The following is a 19,948-nucleotide window of genomic DNA, read 5'->3' as shown; positions in this document are numbered from 1 at the left end:
AGGTATTTAAATAGAGTTGTAAATTATCTTGTACGATGATACGGAACCATTCGTGTGCGAATTCGACTCGCACTTTACCAGTTTTTACAAGTATTTAGGTTATAGGATTAGTCATTTTGAAAAGAAATACCCACATAATCTGGCCTTTATAAGTCACAACGTCGTTAGTTTTTTTTTTTTTTTTTTTTTTTTTTTTTTTTTTTTTTTTTTTTTTTTTTTTATTTGCAAAATTGTGGGCATAACAAGTTGACAATAACACAACAGTCCCTTACACAATCGACTGTCACCGACAGTGTGCAAATATTTAGTTTGAATTTAATATTAACATAATTATACATTTATAATAGAAATCGAAAACTTTAGTCACTTAATTATACTCGTATATAATGTCAAACAGTACAATTTCAAATTACTCAGTCAAATTATACAATATTATAGATTATAGATTACGCAGTCAAATTATACAATATTACAGATTACTAGATTATAGATGTAACATTAAAATAGTTAGGTTAACTGGTTATTTTTAGTATGTTATTGTCGTTAAGATATAGTTGTTTATTAGATGTCAGAACTTTTACAAATCAGATACAAAAAGGGATTCCAAAAAGTTCCATTTTGACTTTTTTAATACGGCTGAATTGAACAAAGGATTCAAAAGATTCAAAGCTTCAAGGCATATTTTTAGCTCTCTTTGAATAAACGTGTAAGTAAAGGAAATCACCTCAAAGCTTTTGGCCCAGCTACATAGAAATTCCCTAATATTTTTTTCTTTTAAGAACAGAATAAATCTAAGTAGGTACCTACCTCCGAAGTAAGTGGTAATTTAAGAGTTATTTGGGATACGCCTGGGATTTGAGATAAACACGTTGCCACACATAATGTCTGTCCAGGCTTTTAGAGTTAAACCTTAAAATTGTGGAAATGTCTGGTTCATTCCCGAAATTGTTTAAAGCCTTCCAACGATGAGACAAAGCTTTGGGCAAAATGTTCAAACTTTACAAGTTAGTTTTTACAACTTTCCAACCGTACTTTTGCCTTTTAAACTCAAGATTTTAATGAAGAATGTGAACTATTTTTTTTACCTACCTAGTTACCTACTCAAAAACTTTATTTCATATTGAAAACTATAGAGCAAGATCTCCGAGGCGCCAGACATGTCTTATTTTCTGAGTAACAAAATGTGTGGGATCACACTCACAGCGACATTGAATTGTGTCTGGTGGATGTTTGACCCCTGTTCTGGCTGCTTACAAAAAGTATTAATATAGTTCCCTGAGTATCATAAAATAAAAAATAAGACTCAGACTATAAATAAGATTACCTTATTTTTTCGAACTTTAAAGCGTCTGGCAGAAGTTATGCCACGCGGGAGGTGTCTGGCAGTATTGATTATTAATTATTAACAATATTCTGTACAATATATATAAAAATCAGCACTCAGACTTAAAGAAAAGTGAGCAATGTTTTTAGTAGGTACCTTTAGCAGCTGATATCTTTAAATTGGCCCTTGGTCCAAGCTAGCAAATATGCGAACGTCAAAGGTTAAGTTAAGACTACTACTTAAGACTACTTTTGTTACTCAGAAAATAAGGCAGGTCTGGCGCCTAGGGGATCTTGGTCTAGGTACTAGTAACGATTGTTAGGTTTTTTTTTATCTTTTATTAACAGTAACAGGCTTTTACAGTTGTTAGGTTTGACATCCAAAAAATGACTCAATTTTAGATCAGCAGCCAAATATTTTTAATAAATAATTTCTTGGGGCTTTTTAATCGCTTTGTTGATGTAAAATCGCTAGAAATATTTTGAAGCGCTAACTATGCTTGGACTACAGTGAATGACAATTTTATTTGTTCTTGTTTATCAGGAAAAAGAATGACAAAAGTAATTTTCTGTCATCATTGTCATGGTGATGAGCGTTTCAAATAGAAAACGTAGCAAATCTATTTTTATATTTTGTAATAAAACTTTTGAAGCACGAAAACGTCACCGCGCTATACGCACCCAAAGATTCTACTTACAATATCTTCCTCCATGATTTACAAAGTCGGCATTTCGAGACATAATCTAAAAAGATAAAATCTATTTATGGCGGTCATAATAATTTACAACATAATCATACGCTTATTTAATGTTATCGACAGACATCACTTGACATTTGTATTAAGTTAATTGGTGAAGAATGAGGGCCCTTTGGATTTTGGGTCTGGGCATATTATTAGTTAATACAGCAATTGCTGCAAAACGTGATAAATATTCTGGGTAAGTTACCCAATACACACAACAATTTTATAAGGTTACAATTTCAGTAACTCAATTAATTTTTATTACCTATTATTATACCGACATAAAACATCTCAAAATAAGCTAAGAATTCTATTTATTTCAAATTCATTTATCTCCACTTTCATAAAGTATCAACGAGTTTTTCTGTCCAGATACTCCGTCCATGGTGTCGAGTTACGTCACCGATCAGACCAAAAGGTTATCTATGACCTACAGACAGATTTTAACGTAGATCTCTGGGAGCATGGCGCACCAGGCAGTCACGATGCCTACATCATGCTCTCACCAGAAGACAGGGTAAAAGTTCTCGATATTTTAGATGCAAATGATATGAAACATTACCTTCACCTTGCTGATGTGGCCAAGTAAGTAAACTTCTTGACTGATTTTCAACACATTTTGCAGTCGTCTGGACTCGATGTAATTTAGGAGACAAGTATACAAATATCTTCTTAATAAATATAAAAAGAAAAGTCCCAGCTCACTCACTGACCAACTCATGATAACGCCCAACTCAAACCATCAAGCTCAAGAAAGCTGAAATTTAGCACAGATGTTTCCGCTATAATGACATGGGTTTCTTACGGGAGTGATACCATGGGCTAATCATAAAAACGTATCGCCAAATACCTAAGCTGTGATGCTATATGGGTTCTTAGTTATTATAACTACCATAACGGTAATTTACAGGGTTTCTAATTCAAACATCATAATCATTCCTTTGTATTACAAACAATGAAATCATGAGCAACGTGAAGAAAAATTCAATACTACTTATAATTATTGATTTTTAGAGTCCTGGAAGAACATCAAAATGATTTATTTCATTGGCAGCAGACAAGAAATACTCTGATGCCTTTTCAGACCTACCCGACTTATTCTGAGGTATTATGGAGAATATTGTTTGAGTTTAGTTATTCCCAAAATAATGGAAATCTGATGAATTATATTCTTAATATTAAGTACGCAAATATGTGATAGTCAATAAAAGAAATACCTTTTTTTCATAGAACTTAAAATTCAGACTAAAGAGTCAATAATGTAATATCTAGTAGGTATATACATCATTATGTTCATTTAGTAGAGTGTTCTTGTACTGATAAGCATAAGTGGTCATCTACACAGTCAAGTAGACCTTTCTTTATGGCTACAATTGATCTGATTTACTCATTATTACCTTCATTAAATTTTAGGTAGACGCTTATATGAAACATATTGCAGAACAGTATCCAGATTTAGTAACATTGGTGAATGCAGGCAACAGTTTTGAAGGAAGAGCCATCAAATACTTAAAGGTTACAAAGTTTTGTACCTATAGATTTTTTGCTGTATAGTACAACTAGATGATGCCCGCTACTTCGTCCGCTTGGATTTAGGTTTTTAAACGTCCCGTGGGAACTCTTTGATTTTCCGGGATAAGAAGTATGCCTATGTCCTTCCCCGGGATGCAAGCTATAACTGTACCAAATTTCATCAAAATCGGTTGAACGGATGGGCCGTGAAAGGCTAGCAGTTAAGCAGACACACTTTCGAATTAATATTAGTATGGATATCTCTAACGGCACATAGAACAAAATACCTTCAAACGTTTTTGTACTATAATTGTAGATATCAACCAGTGGCTTCTCAGATCAGAGCAAGCCCATCTATTTTATGGACGCAACAATGCATGCAAGAGAATGGGTGACGACACCCGTGACCCTCTATACAATTCACCGATTGGTGGAAGATTTGAGAGACGAAGACAGAGATCTACTGGAAGATGTTGATTGGATTATTTTGCCGATCGTCAATCCTGATGGATACGAATTCACTCGTACAGAAGTAAGTTTTCATTACTATATACTATATACTACTACTGGAAAATAAAAAGACCGATTGAGATAAAATTATATTCACAGTTCCATACCTATCAAACTAAAAAAATGAAAATTTAATAAAAATTCACCCAAAATGCAGCGCTGATTTACCCAGGAAAAAAAAGTAATTTATAAATTAATAAAATCAACTTTAAATATTTAAATAATAAAACTTATAAGGTCAAACATATTGTTATCATTAATGACTTCAATTTAAGACTATCCTATTTTATGGCTTGAAAAATCAATTGCTTCCAATATACTTCCAATTGTCTTTCTGTTAAACTGATTTACCCAGAAAAAAACAGTATTTATAAAATCAACTATTAATATAAAGGATTAAACTTGTAATCATCAATTTATTAATCAATTATTATTCACTGCTTCATGGCTTCAAAAATCAATCATTTCCAAGATAATTATCTTTCTGTACACTAATATGCTTATTTATAATGTTTTCCAGGATCGTCTCTGGCGCCGAACCCGATCGTTCAACCCAGACGTCAGCACCACTTGCTACGGCGTTGATGCCAACCGCAACTTCGACGTCAACTTTAACACCCTTGGCGTCTCTTCCAACTCTTGCGCTCTAAACTACCCTGGCCATGAGCCCTTTTCCGAGCCCGAAACCAGATATGTGCGAGATATCCTCTTGGAGCATATCGACCGAATACAAATTTACATGAATATTCACAGTTGGGGCAACTTCGTTCTCTATGGCTTTGGCAACAAAACTTTGCCATCTAATGCAGTTCATGTGCATTTTGTTGCAGCTGCGATGGGTGCTCACATAGATTCTGTAAAAATACCGCAAGCTAGATATTATACGATTGGAAATAGTAACTTGATATTGTACGGCAGTTCTGGTAGCGCTCAGGATTACGGTCAGGTATGGTCTAAGTGATAGCTTAGTGGTTACTACGTCCACCTTTTATTCAGGAAGTCGGGGGCTCGATCCCGGGCACGCACCTCCAATTTTTCAGAGTTATGTACGTTTTAAGAAAATAAATATCACACGCTTTAACGGTGAAGGAAAACATTGTGAGGAAACCTGCATGCCTGAGAGTTCTCACTTCTCAATAATGTTCTCAAAGGGTTGTGAAGTTTGCCAATCCTCCGCCGAGATGCAAGCTATCACTGTACCAAATTTTGTCAAAATCGGTTGAACGGATGGGCCGTGAAAGTCTAGCAGACAGACAGACAGACGGACAAACAGACACACTTTCGCATTTATAATATAAGTATGGATTGTTCTTTTTTAACGACAGCCAATCATCAAAACATAATAAGGTAGGTTCTTAATGTTTTTATCTAACTGAATCATCTAATCTTTATTAACACTAATTATTTTAATATCTATGTATAGCCACATTCTTCTAATCCAGGAATATGATAAGCACGTTGCCAAAATGATAAAAAGTCTAGTAGACACGAAGTCAAGATTGCCAACTAAAGAACGTTATAAAAACCCAACGCCCCATAATTTTGCGAGTCGATGATTATTAATTTCTGTGGCGATGAAATCCCTGAGCCTGACGTGATGTTGAAAGTTTGTTCTGTTTCAAATTTGTTTTAAAACATGCGGAGGCATGACAAAAAATGGTTTTGAAAAATCAGGCCAAATTCCATACTGATATTATACAATTAACTAGCTTATGCCCGCGACTTCGTCCGCGTGGACTACACAAATTTCAAACCCCTTTAGGGTTTGAATTCTCAAAAACCCTTTCTTAGCGGATGCCTACGTCATAACAGCTATCATCTTCATGCCAAATTTCAGCCTGATCTGTCCAATAGTTTGAGCTGTGCGTTGATAGATCAGTCAGTCAGTCAGTCACCTTTTCCTTTTATACATTTGGATGTGAAAATGGATCTGTCTCTTTGTCAATCTATCTGTACGTAACCTTTTCACGGGACTTTTAAAAATCTTAATCCATGTAGTTCCTTTAACACACCAAGGAGATAACGTACCTTTAAAACTTGAACTTATCACGGTCAATATAAGATAAAGCAAGATTTATTTTCAGGCTGTTGGCGTGCCATTCTCTTACACGTTGGAACTCCCTGGTTACCGATACGGATTCTTGGTTCCTCCTGAGTACATTGAACAGATAAACACAGAGACCTGGAGAGGTATTGCCGTTACTGCCCGAGTCTCTAACACGTATTACAGTGCGAGAAATCAGAACTGATGTTATAATAAAATATCTGAAAAATGAACTGAAAAATGAATAAAATTTAATTCATTTTACTACCACACCTCTGCATCAAATTAATGGCATGAAAAAATCATGAAACCTCGCCCTAAATAGATACACTAAACAATGGATAGGTAGATAAATAAATTATTTACAAAAACATTTAACTCCGGAAACTATTAATGCTCAAAGTGTGATAAACGATTTTCTCCCAGACACTTCTAAATACAGATAGGAAGATTTAGATTGTATTGTCTTGAGCGCCTTAAACCCCGCGCTTCACTCAGGATTCTAGATGCAACACCCTCGCTACGCTCGGGAGTGACCCTATGCTCCCTCGTTACGTCCCGGCGCCCGTGACGTAAGACATTACATTGCCCTCATGTTGAATAATCTACTATTAGCTCATTAGTCTGTTGCTCACAATTAATTAATTAGAAATTAGAACCTACGGGCTATCCGGGTCCGACGTAAGGCAAAAATAAGGAATTAATACCATCTGATTTTCAATATAACTATCTACTACCGTTATTTATAAAAAAACCGATCAAGTGCGAGTCAGACTTGCGCACTGAGGGTTCCCCTACTATAATCGTATTTTATTGACATTTGCACGATATATCAACCCTACTATGCCTAAAAATAAATAAAACTCAGTTTTAGAATGTTCAAGTAAAGCCCTTTCATAATATGATACCCCACTTGGTATATTATTAATCTTTAAAAGTAGGTACTTAAAAAGTTGAAAATAGCAAACAAAATGAACACATTTTTTTTATTGTGATTTAACCACAAATTCACGGTTTTTATATTTTTTCCCTCATGTCTACTATAAGACCTACCTTCACCTTCCTGCCAAATTTCATGATTCTAGGTCAACGGGAAGTATCCTATAGGTTTCTTGACAGACACACAGACAGACAGAGAACAAAGTGATGCTATAAGGGTTCTGTTTTTCCGTTTGAGGTACGGAATCCTAAAAAGGGAAGGTACCTACGTGTATTTTGATCTCTGATCATGTCACCCACAATTTTTATAGTTGACCTCATTGATTTGAAATTAATTATTATCATCACGCGATAATTTAGGAGATTACTATACCAATAATAATCTTAGTTTCAATCATAAACAGGCAAATATTGGTCGTACAGCAATAAAATTGTGCTTCACAATTCGGCAAAAAATGAGCGCCGTTATTATATTTTTGTTTGTGGGTATAACAATTAATTCAGCGATAGCTGCAAATAGTGATATTTATTCTGGGTAAGTACGATTTTTTCTATATTTAGTCTTAAAAATAAAATAAAAATAGATTTTTTAAATCATATATGTTTATCTTTAAAAGTACAGGCGAATTAATGTACCTATCGGTATAATCATCATTAAACGGAATTTCAGAAATAGAAAATAAGACGGATCTGGCGTCAGTTCAGTCCGTGACCTTGATCATGATGAGACTGATGCCAGATAGATAGAATGACGAAGCACATTTCTACTTAATTAAGTTCAAATTCAACAGAAAAACAACTTAATTCTTACCTTCGATTTATTTAAAGACCTGTGGTAAATCAATATACTTAAAGATTAAAAAATAACAGCGCACCAAGTCAAATCAAATAATTTTTTTCCAGAATTGTAATCCGTTTCAGCAATTTCTGCTACTGCTCACGATTTTAATGCTAGTTCCCTTATATTATGATATGGAGCTGATGTGACAACGCATATTTTGTCCCATATTATTTGGGGCTCGTCCTCGTTACGTTGGGAACCAGTGTCAATCCATCAGGTCTTTTAACAACATCATTTTAGTTTAGTTTAATATTCTTTATTGTACATCATTATAAAAAGAAAAACACAAAAATAACACAAAATAAAAGTATAATTACGGCCTTGTTGCTTTGAAGCGATCTCTACCTACCAGGCAACCAGGTTGAGGCGGATTCAATGTCTAGTGAGAAAGAGTTTAGAGTTACATCATTCACAGTCCTTCATTATTTTTAAGTGCAAATTTAAAAAATCTTATCGTGAAATCCTTAGATATTCCGTGCATGGGGTCCAGATACGTCATCGGTCAGATCAAAAAGTTATCTTCGAAGTACAGGCAGATCTAAACGTAGATCTTTGGGAGCATGGCGCACCAGGGAATCGCGACGCCTTCATCATGCTCTCACCAGAAAACAGGGAGGAAGTTCTTGACATTTTAGATGCAAATAATATGAAACATTATCTACATATTGCTGATGTGGCTGAGTAAGCCTGTTTTTTTTACCTAGAACTACTATAAATTTATGCTATTTGCTTTGCAATATCTTTAGATTCCTTTTCTGGCTATATACCTACATAATTTTAATTTATTTAATGTCTTCTGGATATGCAAAGACAATGATAGAATTGTTTAGTTAGTTATAGAAAACTGTTTGAGTAGGTATCTACGAGTACCCATGGTTTCATTATCTGCCTCGAGGGTATAAAAAAACAAAACTGTTCTAGGTAATTGTAATTTCCAGAACTCTCAGGGAACACGAGGCTGATTTGTCTCGTTGGCGGCAGAGAAGACAGAACTTGGAGCCTTTTCAGACTTATGCAAGATATGATGAGGTAAAAAAAGTCTCTATAAATCAATAAACTTAATCCGTTTTAACGTTTGTGGCATCCACGACCTCAATCAGCGTGACTAACTTTAATTTACCTCTGATTGGAATATTGATTGTTTTTATTAAATTTTAGATTGTTGCGTATATGGAACGAATCGAAAGACAGTATCCAGAGATAGTAACGTTGGTTAACATAGGCAAAAGCTTCGAGGGACGAGACATAAAATACTTAAAGGTGATATGAAGATTTGAATTCTTATTAAAAGTTTATATTAATGCACACGTTCCAGTTTAGAAACTGAAATCTTAAATATAATTTTTTTTAGTCAAAAAAATATGTGAAAAAATATTTTGTTATAGATATCAACAAGTAACTTCGCAAATCCGAACAAACCAATCTACTTTATGGATGCAACAATGCATGCAAGAGAATGGGTGACGGCACCCGTGACCCTCTATGCAATCCACCGATTGGTGGAAGATTTAAGAGAAGAAGACAGAGATCTGCTGGAAAACATTGATTGGATCATATTACCGGTCGTCAATCCTGATGGATATGAATTCAGTCATACAGATGTAAGATTATTAGATTATGTTAATATCAAGAACGAAATGACTAATATAAATTTTCCCATACACAGAAATATTTAATTAGTCTTTGTGAAATTAAAGAGTTTTTAATCATTTCCAGAACCGTATGTGGCGTGGTACACGGTCAGTCAATGAAACAACCAATGAAGTTACTAACACTAGCTGTATTGGTGTTGATCCCAACCGCAACTTTGACGTCAATTTCAATACCCTTGGTGTCTCTAGTGACCCTTGTTCTCAAATATATCCCGGTCATGAACCCTTTTCCGAGGTTGAAACAAGATACATCCGGGATATCCTCTTAGAAAATATTGACCGTATCCAAATCTATATGAACATTCACAGTTGGGGCAACTACGTTCTCTATGGTCTTGATAATGCCACGTTGCCATCTAATGTTGTGGACCAACATCTAGTCGGAGCTGCGATGGGTGCTCACATTGATACTGCAAAGTTGCCGGTTGCCGACTTTTATCTCGTTGGAAACAGCAATCTGATGTTATATGGTACTTCTGGAAGCGCTGCTGATTATGCTTTTGTAAATATATTTTTCTCTATCTATATTATGTCGTTCTGAGGGACAAAATCCGTAATGAGGGTAGCCGTAGGAGAACCAAAGCAAACGACCAAGCTCAACATTAGCAAGTCATGTCTGTCGCAGAACCGATGCCGCTAGGGCAGGGTATTAAATTTCTTAAAACGCACATAACTCATGAGGTTCTTTATTCTTTATTCTTTGCGTTTCACATGCATCTACTTAAAATAATAACATGAGATACATATGAGACCCTGTTAGGTGAGACTCATAAATAATGAAGAGATAAATTGATAAATTATTGGTTTAATTTTAGATCTAGAACAATCATTAATTGAATAATAATACATATTATTTGTGTGGAGAAGGGCGTATGAAGTGTAACCTTAAAACTATACTTTTTAGGTCTCCGGCGTACCGATGTCATACACCCTGGAGCTCCCTGGCTACCGAGATGCATTCGAGGTGCCTCCTCAGTACATCGAGCAAATTAACACGGAAACCTGGCGAGGCATCGCAGTCAGCGCTCGACTCTCCTCCGTATATTATAGTGCGAGGGTGCGGAACTAAAAATATGGAATAAAGATAAAGTATTACCTATACGTTAATAAATTATTAAACTTTTATTAATATTAAACTTGTTTGAATTTGACACCGTATACGATACATATTCTTTATCAAAATTATCTGGGACATGTTCTCAGACTGACTGGGGTACCCTTCTGGTATTATTTCCTTCAAACCATCGCCATTGATAAAATTAAGGGCAAAAGAGAAAAATATCTTTTTGCTTTAACATAATGAACATAAAATTTCGATGAGGTTTAGATTTAATTTCATTTATTTTAGTTTAAATTTGATGTTGTTTTTTTTTACTTCTAATTTAGATTAGACTTAATATTTCTTTGTATACCGTTGGCTTCCTATTAAATAAATAGAAAACTATTAAAGTATTTCATTGACGTATTTATGCACATCATATACGCTATATATACTACTAGATGATGCCCGCGACTTCGTCCGCGTGAATGAACGTTTATTTTAAATTCCTTGGTACCTAACTCTTTTATTTTCCGGAATCAAAAGTAGTATATTATTATGTCCTTTCTCGAGATGCAAGCTGTCTCTGTACCAAATTTCATCGAATTGGGTTAAACGGATGAGCCGTGAAAAGCTAGCAGACACAGACAGTCCGACAGACGGACAGACAGACAGAAACACCTTCGCATTTATAATATTATATTGTCTGGTGGGAGGCTTCGGCCGTGGCTAGTTACCACCCTATCGGCAAAGCTGTGCCGCCAAGCTATTTATAGCGTTCCGGTACGATGCCGTGTAGAGACCAATTAAGGGGCATGGGTTTTAATAAAAACTGCCATACCCCTTCCAGGTTAGCCCGCTTTCATCTTAGACTGCGTTATCACTTACCACCAGGTGAGATTGCAGTCAAGGGCTAAATTGTATCTGATTTTTTTTTTAAAGTATAGATGTTCAAACTAATTGGGACAATATAAGATATAATATTAATTACATCTTGAAAAGTCTAGATTAATGATCGCTTTGGAACTATTGTATACGTATTAACTAAGTTTCCATACTAATATTATAAATGCGAAAGTGTGTCTGTCTGTCTGTCTGCTAGTTTTTCACGGCTCAACCATTCAACCGATTTTGACAAAATTTGGTACAGGGGTAGCTTGCAACCCGGGGAAGGACATTAGGCTACTTTTTATCCCGGTAAATTTAAGAGTTCCCACAGGATTTTTAAAAACCTAAAGCCACGCGTATGAAGTCGGGGGCATCAGCTAGTATAAAATATTATATTATGGCATGTAGGTAATTTGGAAATAAATCAGTCACTATCGAGCAGCTGGACGTTTCATTACAGTACCCGTAGTACAAGATTTTACGTCTCACCAAACCAAACCAAATTCGAGAGTCGAAATACTTCCGCGTTACAGTAAAATAGACCTAAACAGCCTTGAATTGAAGTCAAATATTCAATGCCACTGATTTTAATTTCGCAATGTTTCCGCTTGGAGCGCTGGCTGTAGAAGTGTAGACAAACTTGAGCTTTAAAACAAGGCAGTTAAGATCCAGTTTACTGTAACGCGGAAGTATTTCGACTCTCGAATTTGGTTTGGTTTGGTGAGACGTAAAATCTTGTACTACGGGTACCGAAACGAGTTTGTAATAAGCCCATTAGGAAGCTTCACTATAGTTTGGAACTAGCTACGGAACTGCTGACGTTATGTTTTAAATCCAAAACCAAAATAGCTAAAATTTTCAGTTACTTTTCAGTCTGTTTCTATGCTAATATTATAAAGAGGTATTGTTTGTTAGTTTGCTTGTAAGAAGTAGTCTCTGGAATTACTGAACGGATTTTGAAAATTTTCTTTTATAAAATAACGAGGGTCTCGCACGTGCTGGCTTTTAGTCCATTTTATAGTTAACCTAAATTTAAAACTACATTGCTTGATATCAATATTTATTACACGAAGATAAAATGGATTACCTACTATAAACTTTCAACATTTGTGCTTGATAAATCAGGAAAAATGATTGTCTTTGCATTAATGTTTATATTTGTGTGTCTATCAATTAATTCAGCTGCAAACAGCGATATTTACTCAAGGTATGGCTATTTACTAACAGGTAACAGCTGGCCTGTCCAAGCTTACACTCGGCTGAAACTTAACATCCTTTCTTAGTTATCTAGGTTATAGACAAATCCTATATGCAAAATCACAAGTTTCTATACTCAGCAGTTTGAGCTATACCTACGTTGTGGCTATAAGCTCAAACCGCTGAGTGACCTGGGATACATAAATAAATATGTACCTATACCTAAGTTAGTTTCTCCTTTGAACTATAAATAGATAATCTACTAAGGGCTGATTTCACTAACGTAAAATAACTCTCTGATAACCGATAGTTTTGATATTTTGGCAGCTTTTCAATACAAAAACTGTCATTACTTACGCCCAATTTATTTCTTGGTGAAATCGGCACTTAGTAATTTAGTAAATCTTATGTAAGTCAAATTAAGATTATGCCTTTACAACAGTACCTAACCAAATAGAACCTGAAATCTAATATGCGATATCATCATCATTGTCAACCGACAGACGTCCACCACTGGAAAAGGTCCCTTGTAGGGACTTCCACACGCCACAGTCTTGCGCCGGCTGAATCCAGCCGCTCCCTGTGACTCGTTTAATATTGTCTGTCCATCTAGTGGGAGGTCTTCCGACGATGTTACGCTTTCCGGTGCGAGATCGCCATTCTAGCACTTCGGGACCTCAACGTCTATCGGTTTTTAGTACTATGTACACGATATTAATTTATCAGTTAAAATACATTAATCAATCCAAATTAAACAATTAGACAATTCCTAGATACTCCGTGCACGGCGTCCAGCTTCGTCACCGGTCAGATCAAATAGTGCTCTACGACCTTCAGGTAGATCTGAATGTAGATCTCTGGCAACATGGCGCGCCAGGGGGTCGCGACGCCTACATCATGGTCTCACCAGAAAACAGGGTGGAAGTTCTTGACATTTTAGACTCAAATGATATAAAACATTACCTACATATTGCTGATGTGGCCAAGTTAGTCTATTTTTTTATCAAATAAATAAATAAAATGTTTATTTTCAATTATCTTGCTACGCACATACATGGGTAGTATTTTATCTGGATCAATTAGCGTGCTTATTTACGAAAGTAAGTATATACAATTTTGAAAAATGTTTCAAGATCAAGATCTGGCTAGCCTAGCTAGATTTTTAGATCTGTGGTAAGGATAATTATCAGTACTATCGTTTTAGTGTTCAGAACTTTATATTATGCTAAGTGTGTATTAGCAATAATAATTAAACTTGCAGAAGTTGTTTGAAACAAATGATTTTAAAAGTTTCGAACAACTTAGTATTCTTAGTATAAGTAACTTAGTATAAATAAACTAAAATTGATTTGCCACAAGTTCTTAAACAGTGCAGATAACTTGCAAATAACTTGTCAGAGCTAACTTATACAAGTTTTGCACCTGAACTTTCTTCAACGCTAACTTAGTGAGTTAAGTTAGAAAACCTTGTATTGCCTTAAGTTTCATTCTGACCCCGTCCGTTTATAAGCCCTTGTTTTCCACACCTCAAAACAAAACCGCCATAATTGTGTATTCCAGAACTCTCAGGGAACACGAGGGAGATTTGTCTCGTTGGCAGCAGAGAAGACAGGACCTGAAGCCTTTTCAGACTTATGCAAGATATGCTGAGGTAACAAAATCTCTAAAAATCAATAACAATCTCAATTCGTTTTGTTGCATCCAACGTAACAGATTCTTGAGGCTGGCTTTTATTTACCTCTTAATTGTATCTTTGTGTTTCGATTTTTTAGATTTTGTCGTACATGGAACGAATTGCAACACTGTATCCGAGCATAGCAACTTTGGTGAACATAGGCAAAAGCTTCGAGGGCCGAGATGTAAAATACTTAAAGGTGATAATTATTTATAAACATTCGAGTCATTAATCTTTGTACAGTACGTGGCATAAAGTAATATACATCGGCCTTTAGAATGACATATCGGCTTTGTAGAGCGTGGTCTCTGCCACTCATACCTATATGACGTTTTGTCAGTCTCAACGACAGAGACAATGCTCTTCAAATCCGCTATCTCTTTCTAAAGGTCGCTGTACATTAGTTTCAGCCACGTATCTACCTACCTACTGTATTACAATTGGCACAAATGCTCTCGTTTAAAAATTTGAAAATGGAAACAAGTCGAAACATAAAAAAAATTAAAAACACATTACCTACCCTGCTAAAAAATGAACTAAAAAGTTTAAAAAAACACATTAAAACTGACGCCATACAGCCACCATATTATAGCAGGATGATGGATTCTAACGATACCCCACACATCCTTTGTTCAGATATTTAGAAGTTATGATGTAATACATATATGTACATACATACATGAACCCTGAAAACATTGCGTTACTTTCAATATTTTTTACAGATTTCGACAAGCAGTTTTACCAATTCAAGTAAACCAATCTACTTTATGGATGCAACAATGCATGCACGAGAATGGGTGACGACCCCAGTGACCCTCTATTCAATCCACCGATTGGTGGAAGATTTGAGAGAAGAAGACAGAGATCTGCTGGAAAACGTTGATTGGATCATATTGCCGGTTGTTAATCCTGATGGATATGAATTTAGTCATACTGATGTAAGAATATCAGATTATGTTAATAATTTAATATCAAGAACGAAATGACTGATTTAAATTTTCCCATACACAGAAATATTCAATTAGTCTTTGTGAAATTAAAGAGTTTTTAATCATTTCCAGAACCGTATGTGGCGTGGTACACGGTCAGTCAATGAAACAACCAATGAAGTTACTAACACTAGCTGTGTTGGTGTTGATCCCAACCGCAACTTTGACGTCAATTTCAATACCCTTGGTGTCTCTAGTGACCCTTGTTCTCAAATATATCCCGGTCATGAACCCTTTTCCGAGGTTGAAACAAGATACATCCGGGATATCCTCTTAGAGCACATGGACCGTATCCAAATTTTCATGGACATCCACAGTTGGGGCAACTACGTTCTCTATGGTCTTGATAATGCCACGTTGCCATCTAATGTAGTACACCAGCATCTTGTCGGAGCTGCAATGGGTGCTCACATAGATACTGCGAAGTTACCGGTTGCTGAATTTTATGCTGTTGGCAATAGTAACCTGATGCTATATGGCACTTCTGGAGCAGCTTCTGATTATGCGCTAGTAAATATGAATTTATATTAATGAACAACCTTAAAGTTAGTCTGTCAACTGATGAGGATTTAAAGTTTTATAAGCCTACACATTAATTTCTGGTATTTTAGGCATCCCTACTAAAAAATCATATTCAATTGTAGTCGATTTTGCCAGTCTGACAATGAAGCATTTCCTCATACTCAGTAGGTAGAGGTACCGAAATGATAAGCTGCTATCTTTTGTCGATAACCATCAAATATTTTTTTATGATTGTTACATTTATTTTGGTACCTACTAGCTTATGCTCGCGACTGCGTTCGTGTGGACTACGAAAATTTCAAACCCCGGTTTTACCCCCTTAGGGATTGAATTTTTAAAAATTCTTTCTTAGCGGACGTCTACGTCATAATAGCTATCTGCTTGCCAAATTTCAGCCCGATCCATTCAGTAGTTTGAGCTGTGCGTTGATAGATCAGTCAGTCAGTCATTCACCTTTTCATTTTATATATTTAGACTAGTGGAGGCTAATTAGGTATTAGGCCGCCTTCGTAAGTCTATGATAATAATTATCTTATATATACACTAACATTTTCAGTAGGTAATCAATTCATTTAAGTACTATCTACTCATATTCAATAACGACGATAACTATGTTAATCATAATAGATCAATATATTTTTTTTATCTGATTTTAAGGGGCTTTTATAGGTGACCTATATGCCAGCCCTATCGCTACAAACTAAACTAAAAATAAACTATAGTCAAATCTAAAACTATAACAATTTGAGAGAATCACTAACAAATTCATATACTTTTATTGGCGAAATACTCAAATGTTTGTTTAAAATACCAATATTCATAAAATATAAATATCAAATTGCGATTGCTGTTCGCAATTTCTGTGTGAAATTGCGAACAGCAATCACAATTTGAGACAGCATTCCAACAACAAGTGTGAGAAGTCATCTACTTACCACATACCTCACAATTAGGAGAATCCCTTTTATTAATTAGATGTTTAAACTTGCCTAAAATGGCATATGTCCGGATCTAAGTATAAATGCTATAACTAACTTATTTCTATTAATTTTACTAATTACGAACCAAGGTATACAAGGAGGCTAGGTATGCCATACCGGTGATAACGTAGTGGTATCTCCCGCACGCGTGAGTTATACTTGTGGTGGTGAAGGTGTGTGAAGTTTAATCCGCACTTGACCTGTATGATAGTCTATGCATCTCATTCATTCTGAGAGGAGATCAGTGCTTATATAATGTGCCGTCGATAAGTTGATGACTTGATGATGATGATGATGATGCTAATAATATTGTCATAGAAAATTAAAAAAACAATAAGAAAATAATCATAAGATCATGTACCTATTAAGTTTAAAAATGTTATTATTTTTAGTTAAATGTTATTAGTTGTTGAATTCTTTCTACTTTTTGTTTAATAGAATAAGGTTTTGCGTTTTCTAGGCGCCATAGTTTACAGATAACAGGTTAATCCCACAGAACTTGCTGATGTTAAGTGAGTATTTGAAGGAAGATGCAATATAAGATAGAATAGAATGGCGTCATCACAGCTCATTATCCTGAAAAGATGGCGGGTAACATTTTCGCGGCGAAATCTGAAATTTAAAATTTAAATACATTTTTATTGCACTTATCGACCGAATAAATTTTTTTTTGGTAGTTTATTATCACTTTAGGATTAAATTAAGACATTTTTCAAAAAAGGGTAAAATACCTTATCAGAATACAGACAATATGACTTGCTATCAGTACACCGTGCCGTCGCGTGTTTACCTATACCTACTTGTACTGTGCTTGTACCTAACGAGTATTACACATTTAGCAGAAGAGTAGGCCGTCGTCATGGAACTATGAATCAGCTTAGCTTATTACTAAGTAGTGTTCTAGGGCCGCCATCTTCCCCACTCATGTTTGGTTGAGTACTCGAAGGATTTGGCAGATTTTAAAGACCCCGTATGTGTTTCCACACAAACGTAACCGCTGATATAATTGTGCCTTTTTTAGGTTTCTGGTGTACCGATGTCATACACTCTGGAGCTCCCCGGCTATCGGTATGCATTTCAAGTGCCTCCTGATTACATCGAGCAGATTAACACAGAGACATGGCGGGGTATTGCAGCCAGCGCTCGGCTTGCCTCCGTTTATTATAGTGCGAGGGTGCAAAGCTGAAATTTGGCTATAATTGTAACTAAAGGTAAACTAAAATAAGAATATTTTTATATAATACCTATAAAAAATTATGAACTTTGAAAATATCGGCTGCGCCTGCGACTTCAGTAAAATATGTAAAAAATTTAAATATCAACTATTTTTCACAATAGACGCTGTTTTTTTTACCTTGAATATAGCTTGAAACTTTGAAAGTTGAAAATACTAATTATTTGTTCATGGACACACTTTAATTTTTTTTTCGTGATGTAACCATAAATTCATGGTTTTGCGGATTTTTCCTTTACTTGTGCTTATAAGACCTACCTACCTGCCAAATCTCATGATTCTAGGTCAACAAGAAGTACCCTATACGTTTTCCTAACAGACATACAGACAGACAGACAGACAACGAAGTGATCCTATAAGGGTTCCTTTTTTTCCTTTTGAGGTACGGAACACTAGATATGAAGCAGAGTATAGGGATACAGATTTTTAAAGCTACTGTTATTTAAACATATTATATTATGTTCAAATAATATAATTCATAAAGTGTTATCCTACAAAAACAAAATATTTGAAAATGTCCATTGTGGATTGTAAAAACTTCGTCCGACCCATATCAGTCTTCTTTGGGAAACGAGCAGATTAGGCTTCCTCTCAGAGTAAAGAGTAGCGGAGGTGATTTTAGGACAAAAGTTGCCAAGGTCCTAAATTTTTTGTTTTACTTTATTGAAATGGTACAAAACCAGTTGTAACAAAAAAGTGGTCACATCAAGCCCTAGTAAATCCCCTATTTCGGGGATATTTTTTTAAATAATTACCTAAAAAAATCAATAAAACATTATTCATTATAGGTAGTTATTAATTTTTAATTAATTAATAACTATAGACCTACCATATTATATACTCGTAAGTACTTACATATCAGTCAGTATCAGTTATTACCTTACATGGTTATAATCATTAATCTAAATATAAAGCAGCGATAGATTAATGGTTAAGGAATTGACCTCCTATCCAAGAAATTGGGGTTCGATCCCAGACCTCTTACTAACCGTTAACTCTAACTTTTCGAAGTTATTTCGCGTTTGAGGCAATTGAATATCAATTGCTTTAAAAGCGAAGGAAAACATCGTACCTGCATGCTTGAAAGTTCTCCGTATAAGGTTTTCAAGAAGTGTGAAGTCTGCCAATCCAAACTTGACCATGGTCAGCAGGCAGATGTGTCGGTGTAATGATAATGATGATGATTCGCATTTCCCGTCGTATAAATTACATACTAACTCATTTTTATGTCGCTTTCATGCAAATATTGTATTCAATCCGCTTACGCTAATTAAAGTGAACACAGTATTCTATATAATCCGCCGCGCGCACCATTATAAAGTGTCACACTAATCCTGAACACACTACGTGCAAGCTTGCCGACTTAATATCTTGAACAAGGTTCAAATGCTTACTTTTATAATATAGGTTTAAAATATATACTTAGCACATAATATATCTATCTACATCTTGTCTTGATCTATTTATCTACAAAATAAGAAATTTCGCTTCAAAAATACAAGAGAATATAAGGTAAACAGAGAGAAAGAAAGATTTTCTGCGAAACATCTCAAAACTGCCGCGACTGCGTCCGCGTAAGTTTCTGGTTATTCTCCGGGATAAATAGTAGCCCCGGGATACTAGTTATCTCTATCTTTTCTGTATTGAATTTCACCAACATTCACCACAGACAGACATACTTTCGTATTTAGAAGTATGGATTCTGCATTATCTGCCTCTTTTGAGTCATCAAACACAAACTCACACTGTCAGACTTTCAGAAACATATTTCATTCTTGTGGAGAACCGGCAAGTTTTTCTATGTATTCCAAAGAGATTTAGATTAAGATTCCAAACGCGAAATGAGAATAAAACTACAAG

General features: G+C 35.3%; 1 protein-coding gene across 1 annotated transcript; it reads left to right on the top strand.

Annotated features, from left to right (window-relative positions):
- Nucleotides 1-2,169: 2,169 nt before the first annotated feature.
- LOC117985208 (uncharacterized) lies at nt 2,170-18,040 on the top strand. Its single transcript, XM_034971901.2, has 19 exons — nt 2,170-2,262; nt 2,439-2,651; nt 3,081-3,171; nt 3,480-3,581; nt 3,895-4,110; nt 4,609-5,034; nt 6,173-6,309; nt 8,381-8,593; nt 8,851-8,941; nt 9,071-9,172; nt 9,298-9,513; nt 9,629-10,066; nt 10,469-10,621; nt 13,451-13,674; nt 14,249-14,339; nt 14,461-14,562; nt 15,086-15,301; nt 15,425-15,862; nt 17,876-18,040. Exons 1-19 carry the CDS (start codon nt 2,183-2,185, stop codon nt 18,038-18,040), a joined length of 3,714 nt encoding a protein of 1,237 aa, XP_034827792.2. The 5' UTR covers nt 2,170-2,182.
- The last annotated feature ends 1,908 nt before the right edge of the window (nt 18,041-19,948 follow it).

Source organism: Maniola hyperantus, chromosome 9 (genome assembly GCF_902806685.2).
Source record: "Maniola hyperantus chromosome 9, iAphHyp1.2, whole genome shotgun sequence".
Taxonomy (NCBI): domain Eukaryota; kingdom Metazoa; phylum Arthropoda; class Insecta; order Lepidoptera; family Nymphalidae; genus Maniola; species Maniola hyperantus.
The sequence above is the reverse complement of the archived record's forward strand: the minus strand, read 5'-3'. Positions and strand labels throughout refer to the sequence as shown.